This window comes from Muntiacus reevesi, chromosome 7, assembly GCF_963930625.1.
Source record: "Muntiacus reevesi chromosome 7, mMunRee1.1, whole genome shotgun sequence".
Taxonomy (NCBI): domain Eukaryota; kingdom Metazoa; phylum Chordata; class Mammalia; order Artiodactyla; family Cervidae; genus Muntiacus; species Muntiacus reevesi.
The window spans coordinates 38,849,271-38,871,727 of record NC_089255.1 but is presented as its reverse complement, the minus strand read 5'-3'; the positions used below and the strand labels follow the sequence as shown (position 1 = coordinate 38,871,727).

Below are 22,457 nucleotides of genomic sequence, written 5' to 3'. Positions count from 1 at the left end.
GTCAGTGAAAATGATAAGGAATTAAATAAACTTGCACTTTTGTTGATATGTAACAGATTCTTCGTCTGAGTGTGCCATCATTTCCTATGGTAATTGAACCTTAATATGCCCTATCCTCATTACTGTAGCTTCATAATATGAGCATACGGATGTTGAGTATGCAGCGAATCTGGGGACAGACGCAATGGCCATTATGGGGCTTCAACTTTGGTCTTTCTGAGACTATTTTCTGAACAACAATGTGACTCAAATTTTCCAAAATTCTATTATCATAGTAACAGGAAGTATGCATATTTCTGGGATCTCTCTACACCTGCACATTTTATTGTCCTAGTAATGAATTTTTCACGGGTTCACTATATCCAAGGTGAACTTAGACTGTGAACTCTTATATACGATATTCCTCATAAACTATCCACTTGCCCAGAAGACCTTATAACTCAGATATACTAGATAGCTAAGCAAAGAAGATTAAAAAAAAAAAAAAAAAAAAAAAACTGTTAATCAAATGAAAGGCAACACTATCATAAAAAGGGTATAAATTACTGAAATCCTATCTTTAAAAGTGAAAGTGTTGCTTACTCAGTCATGTCTGATTCTTTGCAATCCCATGGTCTATAGCCCACCAGGCTCCTCTGTCCATGGAATTCTCCAGACTGCTGGAGTGGGTCGCCATTCACTTTTCCAGTTGATCTTCTCTACCCAGAAATCAAACCCAGGTCTCCTGCATTGCAGGTGGATTATTTACCATCTGAGCCACTAAAGAAATGTTGTCTTACAACTTAACCAAATACTTTGAAGTATGTCAGATAGTCTGTATTTTAACAAACATCTAGAACAATTCACTGATGGTATTTCACAGCTTTACACAGTTATTCTTCAAATGCTATTAAACTACAATTATAATTAAACAATTTAAAAATTATTTACAAGAATAAAGGAGTTCAAGCCATGTGATATTTCAGCAAGTTGGGTGAGATCATGCTAAAATAAAGCAATAGAATTTTTACACCTGAGGTCAATTAATTTTTAATTTTAGATTGCAGACTTGTAGACCTTGGCTTAGTACTTAATAAGGTTCTATTGTTCTAGTGAAACTGCTGAGAAATGTGTAATTATAGATAAAATTCAGTTGCTGGAAATGCACTTTAAGGTTCTTATATGGTTTTGAACTTATGTACAACTTGTAGTTTAGAATATCTTTATGATCATTCACTGACAAAGTTGATTTAATACATTACTGGATCTCATGATGATATACAATAATTTCCATAAATGCATGTAGCTAATCCCATATTTTTTCTACCCCAAATCCTAGAGTTGATTATATCAGTGAATTGTCCTGAGGGTTTCCAACCATCCCAGTTTGTCCTGGACTCAGTGAAAGTCTCACATCCTATGATCTCAAGCAAGCTAGTATAATTGGTCACTCAATGATCTAATTCACACACAGCCTTCCCTCATATGAAATATGAGTCTCAATGTCAGTTGTTAGCATTGGTTCACATGCAGCCTTAAGCAGCTCTACATAAAGAAGCATTTGTGAAAAAAGCAAGGTGTAGATCCTGACTCTCCCCAATTGTGTCGCCAAGTTCTTTAACTCTTTGAACCTGCTTTTTGCTAAGCTATGTTGATAACGTGCTATAGGTGGATAATCGATTGATAGAAAGAGAATATTTACTCTCAGATTTCATTTTTATTTGCATGGTAACACTAACATCAATGGAAAATTAGTTGAAATGAGATGGCTACAAGAAGTAGATACAGCCTATATGTACACAGCTACTCTTAAACTCCAAAATTCATGCAGGCAAGTTTCAGGCTTGCAGAATATGAGATTAATACCTCATTGTGCTGTTGTACTTTTATACATAAAGCTTACTTTACCATTTGAGAAAAATAGCAAACAAATAACCTGTGGAACTCATGAACCTACTTGATGAAATCTTTGCAAATCTTGAGCCCTCAGTATTTTGTTTACAAAAAGTCACTGGCAGGGAGGTTTTCATCACATTCAAGAGAAGATATATTCTTGGTCACTGTCCTGCCTCCAGCTCTAAGACATTTCAATTCAGTTCAGTTCATTAGCTCAGTCATGTCTGACTAATTGTCACCCCATGAACTGCACCACTCTAGGCCCCGCCGTCCATCAACAACTCCTGGAGTTCACCCAAACCCATGTTCATCGAGACGGTGATGCCATACAGCCATCTCATCCTCTGTTGTCCCCTCCTCCTCCTGCCCTCAATCTTTCCCAGGATCAGGGTCTTTTCAAATGAGTCAACTCTTCACATGACGTGGCCAAAGCACTGGAGTTTCAGCTTCAGCATCAGTCCTGCCAGTGAACACCCAGGACTGATCTCCTTTAGGATGGACTGGTTGGATCTCCTTGCAGCCCAAGGGACTCTCAAGAGTCTTGTCCAACACCACAGTTCAAAAGCATCAGTTCTTCAGTGCTCAGTTCTCTTTATAGTCCAACACTCACATCCATACATGACCACTGGAAAAACAATAGCCTTGACTAGATGGACATTTGTGGACAAAGTAATGTCTCTGCATTTTAATAGGTTCTTTAGGTTGGTAATAACTTTCCTTCCAAGGAGTACGCCTCTTTTAATTTCATGGCTGCAATCACCATCTGCAGTGATTTTGGAGTCCAGAAAAATAAAGTCAGCCACTGTTTCCCCATCTATTTCCCATGAGGTGATGGGACCAGATGCCATCATCTTAGCTTTCTGAATGTTGAGCTTTAAGCCAACTTTTTCAGTCTCCTCTTTCACTTTCATCAAGAGGCTTTAGTTCACTTTCTACCGTAAGGGTGGTGTCATCTGCATATCTGAGGCTATTGCTATTTCTCCCAGCAATCTTGATTCCAGCTTGTGCTTCTTCCAGCCCAGCATTTCTCATGATGTACTGTGCATATAAGTTAATTAAACAGAGTGACAATATATAGTCTTGACGTATTCCTTTTCCTATTTGGAACCAGTCTGTTGTTCCATGTCCAGTTCTAACTTTTGCTTCCTGACCTGCATACAAGTTTCTCAAGAGGCAGGTCAGGTGGTCTGGTATTCCCATCTCTTTCAGAATTTTCCACAGTTTACTGTAATCCACTCAGTCAAAGGCTTTAGCATAGTCTGATTTCGGTGTTGACCATCTGCTGATGTCCATGTGTAGAGTCTTCTCTTGTGTTGTTGGAAAAGGGTGTTTGCTATGACCAGTGCATTCTCTTGGTAGAACTCTATTAGCCTTTGCTCTGCTTCATTCCCTACTCCAAGGCCAAATCTGCCTGTTACTCCAGGTGTTTCTTGACTTCCTACTTCTGCATTCCAGTCCCCTATAATGAAAAGGACATCGTTTTTGGGTGTTAGTTCTAGAAGGTCTTGTAGGTCTTCATAGAACTGTTCAACTTCAGCTTCTTCAGCATTACTGGTTGGGCCATAGACTTGGATTACCTTGATATTGAATGGTTTGCTGTGGAAACGAACAGAGATCATTCTGTCATTTTTGAGATTGCATCCAAGTACTGCATTTACACATGGACATCACCAGATGGTCAACACCGAAATCAGATTGATTATATTCTTTGCAGCCAACGATGGAGAAGCTCTATACAGTCAGCAAAAACAAGACCAGGAGCTGACTGTGGCTCAGATCATGAACTCCTTATTGCCAAATTCAGACTGAAATTGAAGAAAGTGGAGAAAACCACTAGACCATTCAGGAATTTCCTAAATTAAATCCCTTATGACTCTACAGTGGAAGTGAGAAATAGATTTAAGGGACTAGATCTGATAGACAGAGATCCTGATGAACTATGGACGGAGGTTCGTGACATTGTACAGGAGACAGGGATCAAGACCATCCCCATGGAAGACAAATGCAAAAAGGCAAAATGGTTGTCTGAGGAGGTCTTACAAATAACTGTGAAAAGAAGAGAAGCAAAAAGCAAAGGAGAAAAGAAAAGACATTCCCATTTGAATGCAGAGTTCCACAGAATAGCCAGGAGAGATAAGAAAGACTTCCTCAGTGATCAATGCAAAGAAATAGAGGAAAACAACAGAATGGGAAAGACTAGAGATCTCTTCAAGAAAATTAGAGATATCAAGGGAAAATTTCAGGCAAAGATGGGTTTGATAAAGGACAGAAATGGTATGGACCTAACAGAAGGAGAAGCTATTAAGAAGAGGTGGCAAGAATACACAGAAGAACTGTACAAAAAACATCTTCATGACCCAGATAATCACAATGGTGTGGTCACTCACCTAGAGCCAGACATCCTGGAATGTGAAGTCAAGTGGGCCTTAAGAAGCATTTCTACGAAAAAAGTTAGGGGAGGTGATGAAATTCCAGTTAAGCAATTCCACATTCTGGAAGATGATGCTGTGAAAGTGCTATACTCAATATGCCAGCAAACTTGGAAAACTCAGCAGTGGCCACAGGACTGGGAAAGGTCAGTTTTCATTCCAATCCCTAAGAAAGGCAATGCCAAAGAATGCTCAAACTACCGCACAATTTCACTCATCTCACATGCTAGCAAAGTAATGCTCAAAATTCTCCAAGACAAGCTGTAGCAATACATGAACCGTGAACTTCCAGATGTTCAAGCTGGTTTTAGACAAGTCAGAGGAACCAGAGATCAAATTGCCAATATCCGCTGGATCATCGCAAAAGCAAGAGAGTTCCAGAAAAATATCTATTTCTGCTTTATTGACTATGCCAAAGTCTTTGACTGTGTGGATCACAATAAACTGTGGAAAGTTCTGAAAGATGTAGGAATACCAGACCACCTGACCTGCCTCTTGAGAAACCTGTATGCAGGTCAGGAATCAACAGTCAGAACTGGACATGGAACAACAGACTGGTTCCAAATAGGAAAAGGAGTACGTCAAGGTTGTATATTGTCACCCTGCTTATTTAACTTATATGCACAGTACATCATGAGAAATGCTGGGCTGGAAGAAGCACAAGCTGGAATCAAGATTGCTGGGAGAAATATCAATAGCCTCAGATATGCAGATGACACCACCCTTATGGCAGAAAGTGAAGAGGAACTAAAAAGCCTCTTAATGAAAGTGAAAGAGGAGACCGAAGAAGTTGGCTTAAAGCTTAACATTCAGAAAGCTAAGATCATGGCATCTGGTCCCATCACCTCATGGGAAATAGATGGGGAAACAGTGGCTGATTTTATTTTTCCGGACTCCAAAATCACTGCAGATGGTGATTGCAGCCATGAAATTAAAAGATGCTTACTCCTTGGAAGGGAAGTTATGACCAACCTAAACAGCATATTAAAAAGCAGAGACGCTACTTTGCCAACAAAGGTCCATCTGGCCAAGGCTATGGTTTTTCCAGTGGTCATGTATGGATGTGAGAGTTGGACTATAAAGAGAGCTGAGCGCTAAAGAACTGATGCTTTTGAACTGTGGTGTTGGATAAGACTCTTGCGAGTCCCTTGGACTGCAAGGAGATCCAACCAATCCATCCTAAAGGAGATCAGTCCTGGGTGTTCATTGGCAGGACTGATGCTGAAGCTGAAACTCCAGTACTTTGGTCACGTCATGTGAAGAGTTGACTCATTGGAAAAGACCCTGATGCTGGGAGGGATTGGGGGCAGGAGGAGAAGGGGATGACAGAGGATGAGATGGCTGGATGTCATCACCAACTAGATGGGCATGAGTTTGAGTAAACTCCGGGAGTTGGTGATGAACAGGGAGGCCTGGCGTGCTGCGATTCATGGTGTCGCAAAGAGTGAGACATGACTGAGCGACTGAACTGAACTGAACTGAAATGCATTTCTGACTCTTTTGTTGACCATGATGACTACTCCATTTCTTCTAAGGGATTCCTGCCCACAGTAGTAGATATAATGGTCATCTGAGTTAAATTCACCCATTCCAGTCCATCTTAGTTCGCTGATTCCTAGAATGTCGATGTTCACTCTTGCCATCTCCTGTTTGACCACTTCCAATTTGCCTTGATTCATGGACCTAACATTCCAGGTTCCTATGCAGTATTGCTCTTATAGCATTGAACCTTGCTTCTATCACCAGGCCCATCCATAACTGGGTGTTGTTTTTGCTTTGGCTCCATCCCTTTATTCTTTCTGGATTTATTTCTCCACTGATCACCAGTAGCATATTGGGCACCTACTGACCTGGGGAGTTTATCTTTCAGTGTCCTATCTTTTTGCCTTTTCATGCTCTAAGACATTTAAAAGTACACATTTCCCCATAGAACTTTACCTTATTACACAACCTGAGGTTTAAATGAGATTACATTTAAATTTTCTGGAAAATGATGGGCTCTAAGTTTTATGGTATTCTGGTTGTTAGATTTAAAAAATTACCATTGTGAAGAAATCAATGAAGAGTTCCAAAATCTCATTTAGCCCTTTGGTTATTCTTTTTTACTTATTGACAGTATCAGTGTTACAATAGACTACTTTGTACTCTTCAGCAGAAATATTAAATCGCAATTTCCGATTTTTTCAATGGTTACAGAAATAAGTGAATATCAAATATTGTGTACTCATTAAATGTAAACTATCATATTTACCTGTGCTGTGCTAAGTTCCTTCAGTTGTATCCTACTCTTTCCAACCCCATGGACTGTAGCCCGTCAGGCTCCTCTGTCCATGGGATCCTCCAGGCAAGAATACTGGAGTGGGTTGCCATGCCTTTCTCTAGGGGATCTTCCTGACCCAGGGATCAAACCTGTGTCTCATGTTTCCCACACAGAAGTGAAGTCACTCAGTTGGGTCCGACTCTTTGCGACCCCATGGACTGCAGCACGCCAGGCCTCCCTGTCCATCACCAACACTCAGAGTTTACCCAAACTCATGTCCATTGAGTCAGTGATGCCATTCAACCATCTCATCCTCTGTTGTCCTCTTCTCCTCCTGCCCTCAGTCTTTCCCAGCATCAGGGTCTTTTCAAATGAGTCAGCTGTTTGCATCAGGTGGCCAAAATATTGGGAGTTTCAGCTTCGACATCAGTCCTTCCAGTGAACACCCAGGACTGATTTCCTCAGTTAATGGTACCTATTTCCCTGCTTTGACAAAAATGAAAATTATCAAGAAATTGGGTGTACAATTTTTTGGCATTAATAGATGTGACACTTGTATGAAGCTTCTCTTAAGTTGCATTTTGATTTTGCATTGCAACATTGTGCACAGCCAAGCAAGAGGCAAAATTTTTAGTCAAATAAAATACTACCAGGTAGTTGTCTGTCTTTAGTAGAATCTGGCAAGACAAGTTTGCTTTGTTTTACCAAAAATAGTTTATTGTTCTAAAATGGTAAAATATAGGCAATTTCATATAGTTTGACTTAATAGGTAACCATAAGTAAGAAATTTCTTCAAAATGATTATCACATATTGAGTACAAATTAAAATATATATTTTCAAAGTTGAAAGAAAAAGACACAAAAATAAGTAAATGAACAAACTGTTAGAAAAACAAATAGTGTGATATACGTTCTTATAAATTTTCCTGGGATTGAATCCACTAAGATAACTGCCTGAGAGGTAGGAAATGGGTGAAAAGAAGCAAAATTCCTTCTATTCTTAACTGTATCTTTCTTTTTCTCTTGGTGTTGATCATGAATACTTAATAACTAAAGTCCTACCTCACTGCATTTTGTCTTTCAGGCTTAGAATTAGCTCAACCTGTTGAAAATTGTAATGTTTATGTCTTTTTAATTTTGGAACTATAAGGAAACAGCAATCAGATATGATATCCATATAGAGTTATGACAGTGGGGACTACACAGCAAAATGATAACTAGATTTCAGAGAGCCTGAAACTTCAGTGACTGTGTAACAATCTGCCTACTAAGCATTGTTTTGTGTGTTTAAGTCAAATGTTAAATATGAACAGGTTTAGAAAAGCATTATTATATGTATACAGATCCACAGTCAAAGAATATGTAATATGGATTTAATTCTCAAGTCACTAGAGAGTTTAATAGGCAATTCAATACATATCAATATTAAGATGAAGAAAAACAAACATAATTCGATATTGAAAACAAATGGTAAGTATTTGTTTCCTCTGCAAAGATATTTCAATAGTGCATATTAATCGTGCAGAATGGGAAATATGGGTTCAACAAAATCTGTGTTGAAAGCATCAGAACTAGAGAGGGAAAGTTATATTTTCAATAGCTTTGAGAAATAAAATATTGGCAGGACATTTTTTGTACATGAATTTCTCATGTATTGAGAGGAATTGAATTTCGATGTGATTCAATCAATGTTTTATCTTTTATATTAAAATCGTATTTAAAAGTTTTATTGACTTTAAGTCTTTCCTTAAGCAACATTTTATTTTGTGCAGCTTTTTTAGTTCCTTCACATATGTTACACTACAGTATTATCTTGCTCAAAAAAAGAAATACCTCCTTTATAATATAGCTGCATTGTCCCAGAATATGGCAACAGTATATTTAAAGATATTCTGAATGTCTGAAATCCCAAGATAAGAAACATAGCTATTTTAATAGGCTTAGATTAACTCATGTCGGAATTAGGTCTCTAATAAAATTCTTAAACAGCAGTTAGGATTTACCGTGTGTCAACATGATACCATACTGACACCTATTACAAGGTCTACAGTTTAAAATTGTCCTTTTCTGAAGTGCAAACCACAATTTTGTGGTTTTGCAATTTAGTCCAATAAATTGGCTTCTAACCACACATAAAACTTGGAATCAAATCCCTCTTCTTTGGCACATTCATTTTTAACAAACTATGCTCTGATTCAACCTCTCTTTTCCTTTCTTTTTCATTTGATTAACCATGGGGAAAGAATATCAATGTAAGCACAAAGTAAATAATAGTTAATTGTTGTGTTTGAAAGGAGAACATCTCCTAAAAACATATTTAGCCGTTATAAATGAAAATGTACACATTGCTCATGTTTCCCAGAGCAGGCCTTGATTTATTGAAGCACCTCTCATCTCCTAGAATTAGATTCCTCACTCCAACATTTTCAGGCTGCAGCATAAATTCCAGCTAGAAAGTTGTAATAGATACTTGGTAAGGGCCGGAGTACCCATGATGCAAGCGCCATGAGTCTTTGAGTTGTGACCCAATTCAGCTATCAAGATATGATATTCTATTTTATGAAAATACTTCTAGACGCTAACATAAATAATCATTTTAATGCTTAAATGTGTTAAGTATGAATGTATGCATGATTCATATATTTTGATTTCTTTAATCTGACCTTTGGTCCAGTATTGTATTTAGCAAAATATGACCACTTCTGTCATTTGCAGAGTAGTATTTGATAGTTTACTTTCGAAGCACCAGCAAAAGTCTCTCTCTCTTTCTCCCTTTTTCTCTCTCTTTATCCCATGATTAATACCTGAAGATATGGCTGTATTTCTTCTTTTCTTGCCTTTTAAAATTGTACCTGACTAATCTGATATTTTAAGATTAGCAGTTGAAATAGAAGACGACATGGTTAATAAGTTTATCTTTGTGAATTTGCTTGCTATTCCTTGTAATAATACACTTGTTTTTCTTAATCTTTTCTTAGTGGCATGTTGTCACCTATCACTGTTGTTCTACATTTTCCCGTCTTAGGAATCCTTTCCTTGTTGAAATTTCTCCTCCTTACCCTGTGAAGTCTGAGAACTTAAACAACTGAGGCCATTATCGTTTTGTATGTTAGAAGTGAAAACGCTGAGCAATGGCCTAAGAGCCTCTTTTACCATCACTTCAGAATTTAGACTTTTAAATCATGCCTTAGGGGGTTCACAAGACCTTTTTGTCTTCTATTATAAATGGTAGAGATTTCTATAAGCCTGACTAGCAAACTATGTCTATTTTTTCCTTCCTTAGGCTTTATTATAATGGATGATATTAATGTTATCCCTTCTATTAAAGCAGCAGAATTAATTCTTCCTCTGGCATAAATATCACCAGGAATTTAATTAGAACTTGAAAATTATTAACTTTATTTCACTCTGGAGTTTATTTACTGTGTTTATCTGAAGTGAGACTGCCTAGATTAGAATCTCAGTCCCGGAGCCATTCACTATGTATGTTGCCATGGCAAACTTATCTACACTGTTTCTCAGATTGGTAATAAGTAAAAGAGGTAATAATACTAGTCGTCTCATAAAATTACATAAGAAATATGTGTAAACTGATTGAAGAGTGCCTGGAACATATTAAGATCTGTGATCGTCTCCATTTAATTGCAAACACCTCAAGGGCAGGATTTTTGTCTGTCTTGCCCTGTTATTTCCAGTGCCTAGAACAGTCTGACACATAGTTGGCTCTTAATAGATATATGCTGAAATAACAATTTTTATTTAGATAAAACATAGGTTATTCCTTTGTTTGCCATAAATTTATTTAGTTGCTATCAATGACCTGGCTAATTAAGCTCATGATGTGATTTTTAATCTTTGCTGTCTCTTGGAACCAGTTTAGATATTTGAGTAACCTGAGTACAGATATGTCATAAGGTTAGGAGACTATATGCTAAGGTTTTTTCCTAATCAATATAGAAATTTGGCCGGGGCAATCCTTTGGAAACTAATACCTTCCCTTGGAGAGGCAAACAGAGTCCCACCAGAGTTAAATCTGCTCAGCATTATTCTTTAATATTAGCTATGAGTCACATTAGCCAAATTACTATAAAGTGAAACTTCCATGGTGGTCCAGTGGTTAAGACTCTGTACTTCCAATTCGGGTGGCGCAGGTTCAATCCCTGGTATGGGAACTGAGATCCCACATGCCATGGGGTGCAAGTGAAGTCACTTAGTCCTGTCTGACTGTTTGTGACCCCATGGACCATAACCTACCAGGCTCTTCTGTCCATGGGATTTTCCCGGCAAGAGTATGGGAGTGGGTTGCCATTTTCTTCTCCAGGGGATCTCGACCCAGGGATCAAACCTGGGTCCCTCGCATTGCAGTCAGATGCTTCACCGTCTGAGCCATCTGCGAAGCCTATGCAGTGCACGTGCAGCCTAAAAAAGAAAAAGGTACAAGAATTAATTTAAAAATATTTTAAAAATCTAAACTTTATCAGACCAATCAGATGGAGTAAGAGACTGACTAATAAGAGAATACCTTTTTGCACAATCCCTCTGTGTTATAACACTGGTTGTAGAAATGCCAGCTGCCTCCATTTCAGCAGCTGTGATGGCCAAAGCAGAATTTTATTGTCTTGTTTTCTTTGCTGCTCTAATGAGGCTTCAAGAAGTATAGCTGGGAGACCAACACCAGATGGTCTTAGAGGTGATGTTTTTATCTGTTCCGCTGTTATATCATTCCTAAGGAAGAACCTTAAATCTTAACTGATTTTTTTAAATTCTATATTGAATTACCCACATGCTGTCCTCTTATGACAAACAGCTTATGCCTCTAGTTTTGGTATCAGGGACATAATTTGATTTAATCAGAAAGTTTATTAATAGTAATATGTGTGTTGAAACTGAGCAAAAAATTAAATACAAAGAAGTATAAATATTATGCTGTAATTATTTTTGTGAGTGGTGCTCTAAATTTTGATAGAGAAATTCTTTGCTATCATCTTATTAGTGACATAAAGCATGGTTAAGTTTAGAGGGGTTGAGCAATAAAAAACCTGAAAAGTCTTCATAACTAGTACTTTTTAATGAAAGATTCATGAAATCCTGAGTTTTTCATGTTGATTCTTTTTGGGGAGTTAAGTTTATGACAAGTAGGTCTTATGTGGCCTTCCTGTTCTCTAATCTTTAAATTCAGCATTTTTTTTCAATAAGACTTTATTGAGCTCACAGTTCTTTGCAAACAATTTTATGAGTGCTCTTGTTACAAATATGAAAACCATCACCCTTTTCACAGATAATTCAATTCTTAAATATTTCAGAGTGAAAGGGGAAGGTAAATATTCTAATGGTGGCTTGGGCATGTGGCTAGAATGTTCAAACTACCGCACAGTTGCACTTATTTCACATGCTAGCAAAGTAATGTACAAAATTCTCCAAGCTAGGCTTCAACAGTGTGTGAACTGAGACCTTCCAGATGTTCAAGCTGGATTTAGAAAAGTAGAGGGACCAGAGATCAAATTATCAACATCTGTGGGATCATAAAAAAGCAAGAGAATTTCAGAAAAATATGTCTACTTCTGCTTCATTGACTATGCTAAAGTCTTTGACTGTGTGAATCACAACAAACTGTGGAAAATTATTAAAGAGATGTGAATACCACATTGCCTTACCTGCCTCCTGTGAAACCTGTATGCAGGTCAAGAAGCAACATTTCAAAATGGACATAGAACAATGGACTTGTTCAAATTGTGAAAGGAGTTTGTCTGGGCTGTATATTGTCACTGTGCTTATTTAACCAATATGCAGAGTACATATGAGAAATGCTGGGCTGGATGAAGCACAAGCAGGAATCAAGATTGCTGAGAGAAACATCAATAACCTCAGATATGCAGATGACACCATCATATAGCAGAAAGCAAAGAGGAACTAAAGAGCCTCTTGATGAAGTTGAAAGAGGAGAGTGAAAAAGTCGGCTTCAAACTCAGCATTCAAAAAGCAAAGACCTTGGCATCTGGTCCATCACTTCATGGCAAATAGATGGGGAAACAATGGAAACAGTGACAGACTTTATTTTCTTGGGCTTCAAAATCACTGCAGATGGTGACTGCAGCCCTGAAATTAAAAGACACTTGCTCCTTGGAAGAAAAGCTAATACCAACCTAGACAGCATATAAAAAGCAGAGACACTGCTTTGCTGACAGATTTCCATAGAGTTAAAGCTATGGTTTTTCCTGTAGTCATGTATGCATGTGAGACTTTGACCATAAAGAAGGCTGAACACTGAAGAATGGATGTTTTTGAACTGTGGTTTGAAGACTCTTGAGAGTCTCTTGAAATGCAAGGAAATCAAACCAATTAATTCTAAAGAAAATCAATCCTGAATACTCATTGGAAGGACAGATGCTGAAGTTGAAGCTCCAATACTTTGGCCACCTGATACAGAGAACTGTAAAGAACTGACTCATTGGAAAAGACCCTGATACTAGGAAAGAGGAGAAGGGGACAACAGAGGACAAGATGGTTTGATGGTATCACTGACTCAGTGGACATGAGTTTGAGCAAGCTCTGGGAGATGGTGAAGGACAGGGAAACCTGGCATGCTACAGACCATGAGGTGGCTGAGTTGGACACAACTGAGTAACTAAACAAAAGTATGTTGTGAGGAGAGCTATTATAAGCTATCATAAGCTGCTATGTTTATATAATTCAAAGCAGGAAGGAATTCAATTGCTTTGGGAAAAACTAAGAATTTGGTAAAGGAATTTCATTGACATTTGACCATGATAAAGTGGTTTACCTGGTGAATAAGCAGTTGAAGAAACTCCCAGGCAACAGGAATAGCAAGTTCACATTATGCTGATTTTGTGTGGAGGGCATCTTTACAAACTGGCCTTATCCCTAAAAAGCCAGTATCTTCTAGAACTGGAAATTCCCTGGAAAACAGATACCTTGGTTGGAAGTGCTTTTTAGCTTGGATTTTCCTTCCATGAGTGATGACCCTCAGGAATTCTGCTGCAACTGCAGATGACACTCAGCTTCTGATAAAATTGAATGAGACCATGTTTTGCCAATTTCACCTGTTGGAAGGAACAGTAAGGGACTGTTGAACAAAGGATGGAGATATGTGTGGTGATGATGTTTTTCCCCATCATGTTTTAAAGATATGATTAAGACTTTTCAGGCCATTAAGTATCAGTACCCCAGCTATTAACAGAACTTATTGACTAAAATAAGCTTTGACTTAATCTTTTGTATCTTTTGCTCACCTTGGAACACAAGTTGTAGTTCTATTTTTTTTTCTATTTGTCTTTGTTTAATGACTAGATTCAAATATATATAACACTTGTTATAATTTATAAAGTCTGATATCATTGAAGAATACCTTTTGGCAAATTTCTTTACTCATTGTTCTGTGGTGGCATAAATATTCTGGTCAAGAATAACAAATGCACACTAAATCAGAGAACAGGAGGTGATTTAAATATGTGAAGTCACCCAAGACAATGGGAGAGAACAGGTTTTTGTCCTATTAGGATGTTAAACTGAGTGCAGGAGCTCTGGCTGTTTTGTTCACTGTTATATTCCAGGTGCCTATCACAGTCCTTGATACACAGTAGGTGCTCAATAAATACTTTTTAAATGACTATGTTGAAAAGTGTTATACTGGGCAGAACAAACAATATCTAAAAGCATCTATTCCTAGTAACAATAAAAATAAACAATAAATAATATTTTGTCAATCAAAGCCTATCTAGTGAAACTCTTTTTGGAACTGATGTTATTATGCAATATGTCTCTTTTAGGAAACTTTTATGTTCCATGAAGCAACATATTTACTCTGCTTTCTCAGTCATTTGCAGGACTATCTGTCCTATGGATATTCAAAAACAGCAAAGTGAAAAATGCTTGTTAGCTTCTATATCTGTAGCAAAGGCTCTCTTTTGCTTTAGAGACTATTTATGATTGCTATTTAAATATTGTCATATCCTGGAGCATTGTTTTATAGAATTTCCTAGTAATATGCCATTCCTGGACTTCATGAAAATCAATCAATTTGTCAATAATGATAATATCAGGATAATAATTTCAATTACATAGGTGAATTATTTTGAATTTTCAAATCAACTTCTAATATATTCTCTCATTTTTTATTATATGAAATGTTCATTGAAATGTCTGTTGAAAATGAATTTCAATGAAATGCACAAAAATATAGTGATTCTTGTATCTCAGTTAAATGACTTCTTTTTGCAAGAAATTTTATTCCTCAAATCTGCAAATATAGCATGCCTCTCCATATAGAAGCTGGGGTTGGTTTGTCTATTGTGTGAATATTCTTTCAGTTTGAAAAATGTGGATCCTTGGAAAAGAAGTAGAAATTTAATTGTATATATTTTTACTTCCTCTTCCTTTTATTCATGCTGTGCTGTTACACATTTTATTTTGTGCTTATATCCTGATGAGTAAATGTGCCCCAACTCACCACTGATTTCTTCCTTATTTTTTCTGTATACTTTTCACATTATCTCCATGTGGCCAAATATTGATCACTGAACTGACATGGAAAGGGTGCCCTAGGAGACTCTGTGACTGCCTTGCTTTGGAGGTCATTGTTTCTTTTGACGATTTCTTTTCCCAAGTCCTTCTGTCCGAAGACTCTCTCTGGACTGATCATTGTGTTCAGACAATGGAGAAGGTTGGGAAGTTAAAACCTATAGAATAGTCCTTAACTAATGTGGACAGGGGTTGGAAGATAAGCACCCCAGTCAGCCTCCTCACTTTTCAGAGGGAAAATTCTAGGATATGTTCTTTCTAATTTCCCAGAGGGTTCCCAACAGCAGGGAGTCAGGTTTCCCTCAGTGACCACCACTCATTCCTGTTCCATCGCTGGGTGTTTTACCTTTCTTTATCTCTTCTCCACTCCTTCAATATGTTTCCTGGGATCTGCACCCTGATGATCTCCTTATATCAGGACCGGCTTTTGGGAGGATTCAAGCTAAAACAAATACCATCCTAGCTGTGAATTTTTTATTGGAGTTCATTCCTGTGAGTTTTGGTGGTGGTGGTGTTTTTGTGTTTTTTTTTTCCTTTTGGTTTGGTTTTTATATTCTTCCTTCTTTGTGATTTTTCTCTGTGACTCAATAGTCAATTTCCTTTCAATCAAGGAATTATGTGTCTTAGGGTATTTCTAACTCAAGCCAAATAGTTTTCTGTAGTTAACTACTTCACATCCACGTAATCAGAGTCAGGGGTAGAAATCTAAGTTCCTTTTTTAAAAAATTGCCCAGATCCGTAGAGGGCTAAATCTCTAAAAATATAAGATGATTATACTGCATTGCTTTCATTTTTTAAAGAAATGTTTATCTTCAGCAAGCTATTATGTTAGGTAATAGCCAAACAAAGCACCAAAAGAAGTCATTGACCTTGGCTAAAATAGTATTTTCTTCCTACAGAATGTATTCTTAATTAACCCCAAGCTAAACCTTTGTATTGCCCATCCAGAGGACCTCATGAGGAACTGACTCACTAAAATTAATGGGTATGAATCCCAGCCTACAAACTCAGGTTTGAAAGAAATATATCTTTATTATTTTATAATTTAACTTCATTTTTACTTCAACTATCTATTCTGCCATAATTTCAGAAATTGGTAACATGGAGTTCCCATTTCCAGAAGATTTTGTTTAAATTCTAGGGGTTTCTTTTATTTCCCCATGGTGTGGGACATGAGACTTGGGTCTCTGATGGGCATGGATCCCCTCCTCATTCCAACTGACTTGTCACATTCCGTTCTGACCTGTCTTTCCGCTTCTTCCATTCCACCATCTGGGGCCGGGGCTGTTCCCCTGAGGCATGGAGCCTGCCCCACGGACTCACTGTGTCTGTCTAGCCAGTCACACCTAGGGACCTCAACCAAGAAGGGACACAGAGATCCCCTTTGCTCTTGAATATCCAAATGTTTGGGATTTGGTGTGGGTGTCAAGAAGCCAGTCCTCTTTCTGTCACAGATCCGCTGAAGTAACTGTTGTTCAGCCCCCAAAGCTTTTCTTTTTGTTTGCCAGGAGGGGAGAAGCTGAAGAGAACCTGGGAAGAGTTCTCTTCCTCAGAGAGATTCCCTAAACTATACTTTCCATGTTATAGTTATGAAAGGGTTTAGGATTTTGGAAAAGAAATACCACAGACTGTTTGGTCCCTCCTCTCTTTCTTTTCCCTTCCTTTCTTTTACATTTCTTTCTCTTTTTTTGTCTGTCATTATACTTCATCGCATCCCTCCCAGGACCAATAATTTATAGATCTATCTATCTACTGTATTTGCACCACAGAGCATATCAAACATGCTAGAATGTTGCCATACTGATCTTAAGGAAAGAGTCAAGTCTTTGAGACAATTGCTATGCTGACCCATGCCTTCCATCATTGAGTGCTGGCAAGGTTCTCATTCTGAAAGTCAGATGGACACTTATTTATGAGCACTGTGTACATTATGGCTGGTAGTGTGTGCCATGTGAAAAACGGACTTCATTGGAATAATTTTTATGTAATTTGAGCCATCTGGTGATAATTATAAACATGTTTAAAATGATATGTGATGTTTATTTTATTTTTTAACTGGGGTACAGTTGCTTTACAATGTGTGTTAGTTTCTGCTGTATAATGAGGTGAATCAGCAATATGTAAACATATATTCCCTCCCTTTTGGACCTCCCACCCACTCCTTCCCCTAGTTTCATCCATCATCCATTCAATGCTTCTTCACTTAACTTGATAAACTGCCTTTGTTTACTTTGTGTAGTTCACCTTTTTCTACTTTTTGCATTGGTTTGATGAACGTTCCAAATAAAAACTAACATACTGTCCACTCTTGTTTTTCTCTTGTCCCTTTTTAATTTCTGTGTTTCATTTCTTTATTAACTTAAAAATGAACTTCAAATAGTAATCTGTCTCTCACATGTTGCTGTGAAGAATGACTGGATGTCTAGATCCTACAATATGGTTTTGACCAATACTCTTGTCTCATGGTTATAAGGAAGCTGATGATCTCAATGGCTTTGTACATTTGTTCTTTTGTATTGATGGAGTAGTTCAAGCAAGCATGCAATAGACATTTAAAGAACACTTAGCCATGTACATGATTTAATGCAATGAGATCAATCTTTCTTAGTTTCCTAATTACCTATGTAAGTACAAAATTGGAAACAGTGCATGGAATCAATGTAGTTGAGAAGTTTAAAAACACTGTTTAAAATAATACCATTCACTTGCAATTCACTTTTGCCTGAGATTTTAAAGGCTCTAAAAAAATGTTGACTATTGAAAAAACAATAGTTTCAACTTCCAAATTAAAAATGTAAAGCAAAATTAATAAATGTTTTATTATGTGTCCTCAAAATGTGCAGGTATATTTAAAATAACTCATCCTTATACAAGTCAATTTCAGGGGCAAATATTTCTTGACTTGATATCACCATTGTGTGTTTCCATAATCTAAATATATACTATTAATGGTCCTTAGGCCTTGAGATTATTAATTTACTAAAACATGGTGTAAAACAAATGAGTCTTATTAACATAGCTATTGGACTCTGTAGATTTGTATTTTAACTAAATACCTTTATAAAATTATACTGTTTACCTCAAACTGTGCTGTAAGAATTTCTATTGCTGTTTAATAATGCTGTGTCAATAATTAAGTATACTATCTATTTTTAAAAAATTTCATTAGTAGTATCTTTTTATCAGTTTAGCAACGTTAAATAGCATTTTGAAATACTTTCTTTTCTACCAAACTCTGCAGTGCCTTTTGTCTCTTATTTTCATTTTGTGACTTTCCCAACAGGTTTTTTCATCGCAGATTTTTATAATTTAAAGTCAGCACCTCAGAAGGGCAATTAAAATATTTTGAAAACTTGTGTATTACTTACAATGATGTTAGAAAGGCCAACAATGTTTAAAAAGGTCACCCAGGCATTCTATGCCCATTACACAGAACCATAATTGTAACATGGAATTGTTTTCTTATTCTCCCCTGGCATCTTTTCAAATGTGTTTTTTATTGAGGCAGCACCAATCTATAATAGTCTATAAGTTTCATATGTACAATACTGTATTTCTACTTCAGTATACCCTGCAGCAAGCTCACCTCCCAAAATTTTGTTTCCATCTATCATCATATAGTGATACCATTTACTTATTTCACCCCCTACCCCTTTCCCTGTCACCCTTCATCCTTCCCCTACTCCTTTCCCTATGGTAATCAACACTCTGTTCTCTATATCTGCATTTTTTTTTTGTTTGGCTTGTACATTTCTTTTGCTTTTTGTTTATTTTTTTATACTCCACATATGAGTGAGATCATATGGGATCTGTTTCTGACTTATCTCAGTATAATGCCCTCAAGGCACACTATGTCCCAAAAGGCAGGATATATATACAGTGGAATATATATATACATATATATATTCATTTGAACATTTATATATTCCATCAAGGCAGAATACTGAACCACAGAGCGAGTTTACCTTTCATTCTGAGAAAAGCTCTCTCCAACTCTGAGCTGAAATTAATATCTAAAAACAGTTACACAGTACAGTTGAACACTTTGTATTCCCAATATGGATAGATTTCAGTTCTAAATTTGGCCTAAAATATTTCTGAATGTATGAACTCAAATATTAGCGTAATGCACTTCTTCTGTTCTTACTTAGGAATGTGCTACATAGATTGACACTGTCATATAAGCAGAGAAGAAAGTACTGTGTCTGAACAGATTTTTGTGCAGTTTCTACTTTGTTTGATGAAAAGTCTGCAATGAAGCATTTTTTATTGAATGGATGTTTATCTACATTTTTTTAACCTGAAAGTTTTCAAACAACTTACTTTCACTGGGGAGATCAGTATAACCCAAACGGTGGAGTGGTGGCCATCATAGTTTGGTGACTATTTTTGAAAAGCGGTTTATTTGCATCTAAGTTTTAAAACAGTGGTTATGAAAACTCACATTGCCTAAATTTTCTGAATAGAGGTTAGAGGTGAAATATTGGAGATGCTTTAAATTACATGATTTTGTTATTCCTTTCAAGATGAAAAACCAGACCCACTGCCTGGTAAAAACCTCTCACTATCTTTTTCCTTACTTGATTGTGTTCAGTTTGCAATATATGTATCATTTGACCTGAGGATGATCCAAAAATTAAATAAATGATGATCTTGACCATGAAAATACAAGAACTAAGTAGCTTCAATATTTATACCTGGAAGGACAAAAACAAATGGTGATTGTCAACATTAAAAGATAAAGGCATTTTTGTTTTAAAACTTTAATTCTTCTTATCATTCTACTTGTGGAACAATAATTCAAGAATACATAAAATTTAATTTCCCTCTCCATATGTAAGATTCTTAGTAAAATTCCATAGATTTATGCCACATAATTAAAATAAATAACCATTCTATATGGTTTAAATTTGATCAATACAATAAGATTTTGGCACAAGAGAACAGTATTTCATCTTAATTGTTTGTGTAAATGTAAAGCATATTGTTGAAGTCTAGCAGTAGTTGATCTAAATAGGTGCATGTTCTTTTGTTTGTCTTTTAGCGTCTCCGTCAATTAAACTCTTGGTGGATGACCCTATTGTTGTAAATCCTGGAGAGGCCATAACATTAGTATGTGTCACGACAGGAGGAGAGCCTGTACCCTCTCTCACATGGGTCAGGTCCTTTGGGACTCTGCCTGAAAAGACTGTTTTGAATGGAGGAACTTTGACCATACCTGCCATCACCTCAGAAGATGCTGGCACTTACAGCTGCATTGCCAATAATAACGTGGGAAACCCTGCAAAAAAGTCCACCAACATCATTGTGAGAGGTAAGTTTGCCTAGAGAATGTTACGGCATAAATTTCTAGGTTAGCCAGGTTATGATAAAGCAAATAATGTTTGTAAATAATGTTCTTTAATTATAAAAGTAACCTAAGATTTCTGAGTCTTAATAACCCTGCTTTATATTTGCATTGAATAGTTTGCATAACACATTCTTAGTGGAATAGTTTTATCTTAAAAAAAAGCTTAAAACCCAAAGTTGGCATAGAACATTATGCATTGTTATACAGATTGGGTATAATTTTAAGGATTTAACACATGTATCAATTTAATGTTTAATAAACATTTATCAAATCCTTATTATATGAAGAACCTTAAAGTGTGGGATTACATTGACATCTATAAACATTTCCTTGTACTCAAGCATTCTACTGTCAGAGAGTGAAAATTAAATGTATCAGTTTAGAGCCATATGATACAGTCTTTGGCAAGCATAGGCAAAGCTATGGACATAAAAATAAAAAATTATCATAGTTTCTGGCAGATATTATTAGGGAATATCTAATAATTTGTATCAGATCTTGTAGGCTGGGTAGAGTTTTAACAGACTGAGATTAGCTAAAGTCATGGAAAAGTTAGAGTTAGGAAAAGGTAAAGTTTATTTGAGGAACTGATGTAAAAAATAGGTAGTGACCTCCTGCTTACCTACCACTAAGTCAATAGCAGTGATTTCTATAGCTAGTGTACTGGCGTTGCATGTGGAGGAGATGCTAACTTCCCATTTCAGAGAAGGTAAAGTCATGTGCAAGGAGAACATGTTTCTTCTTGTCTCACTTCACTGGCTTGGCTCTGGCTTCGGGATCTAGGATGGATATCGTGCCTCTAAAGTTAAAATAGATATCCATATGGGCCTCTTCCAGTAGACAAATGAAAATTTCTCTTGATGGAAGATTATAGTGATAACAAAATATAATTGAACATATTGAGATAAACACTTGTGATTTTGTGAACATAGACTAGTGATTTTAGTGACTGTAGTTATCTGTTACCATCTAAACTAACAGAAATATACTATTTGGTCAAAAATATACTCTATTCAAAATACCGGAAGATGTTACAATGTAAACCAAGACACTGTAGATACTGCACTATCTGACTCAAAATTGTACTCATACAATATGTATTTAGCAACTGTACTTAGTAATTGTCAGATAGAGCATTATTTAGGATCATTATAAAATAAAACTTCATGCCTATTCAGCTACTGCAATGTTGTCTTATGAAACTGAATGTTACTGAAAGAAGTGTTGTTCATACTTAGGTTTTCTTTTAAACCATATATCAGCCATTAGCATATATAACAAGGAAAATCAGTTGATTAAATTGTTCCTAAAACTTCAGACTCCGAACTAACCCAACTTCTAAGTCAGTTTTCATATCAATCTTTGCTAACTATGGTCATTTAGATTTCTAAATCTAGTTTAATCATAGAGTCATCTGCAACTGTATTGAATTCCTGCATAACTGGCAAAGTGTCCAGCATAGTGGTGTTGCTCAGGGACCCTCCATAAAGAACTCAATCAACTCACAGCAAATATATACTCCTAGATGATTTGCTTCTTCCCAGCCCATCTAGCAGTTTTCATCTGATTTCTTCCTAAAGATAGTTTTCAGCTTTGACATTAATGACCTAAAATAAATAAACCCTGAACAATGTATTTCTTCAATTTATAATTTCTCTTCTATGCCTTTAATTTACCTGAAGTGTCCATTTGCATAGTCATATTCTCAGTAGAATTTCTCAGCAGTAGCATTCACATAATTCATAAAATCGAGTTTGTATGTAGTCTTGCTGAATATAGAAATAGCCTTGGTTAACAAGTCCTAGATTAAATTGTGAGGAGAAAAACTGCTACAGTAATATGAGGCATTTGATTTCTGCCACAAAGGCCAAGAAATTCAGTTAAAGAAAAAATGGCTTTCTTCTTATTATAGCAAATAAATTATTTTCAAGTCTTTTGAGTTTGTAGAACTCTGCCATATCTTAGATTAACTGTCATGGATACAGCAAAAATAGAACTCTGGGTT

General features: G+C 36.5%; 1 protein-coding gene across 1 annotated transcript in view; it reads left to right on the top strand.

Annotated features, from left to right (window-relative positions):
* MDGA2 (MAM domain containing glycosylphosphatidylinositol anchor 2) overlaps window positions 1-22,457 on the top strand; it is an 854,840-nt gene that overhangs the window by 547,600 nt on the left and 284,783 nt on the right. Inside the window, exon 6 of the mRNA XM_065940680.1 lies at window positions 20,147-20,416. Within this exon, the coding sequence (XP_065796752.1) occupies window positions 20,147-20,416 (270 nt within the window). The remainder of the gene's footprint in view (window positions 1-20,146; window positions 20,417-22,457) is intronic.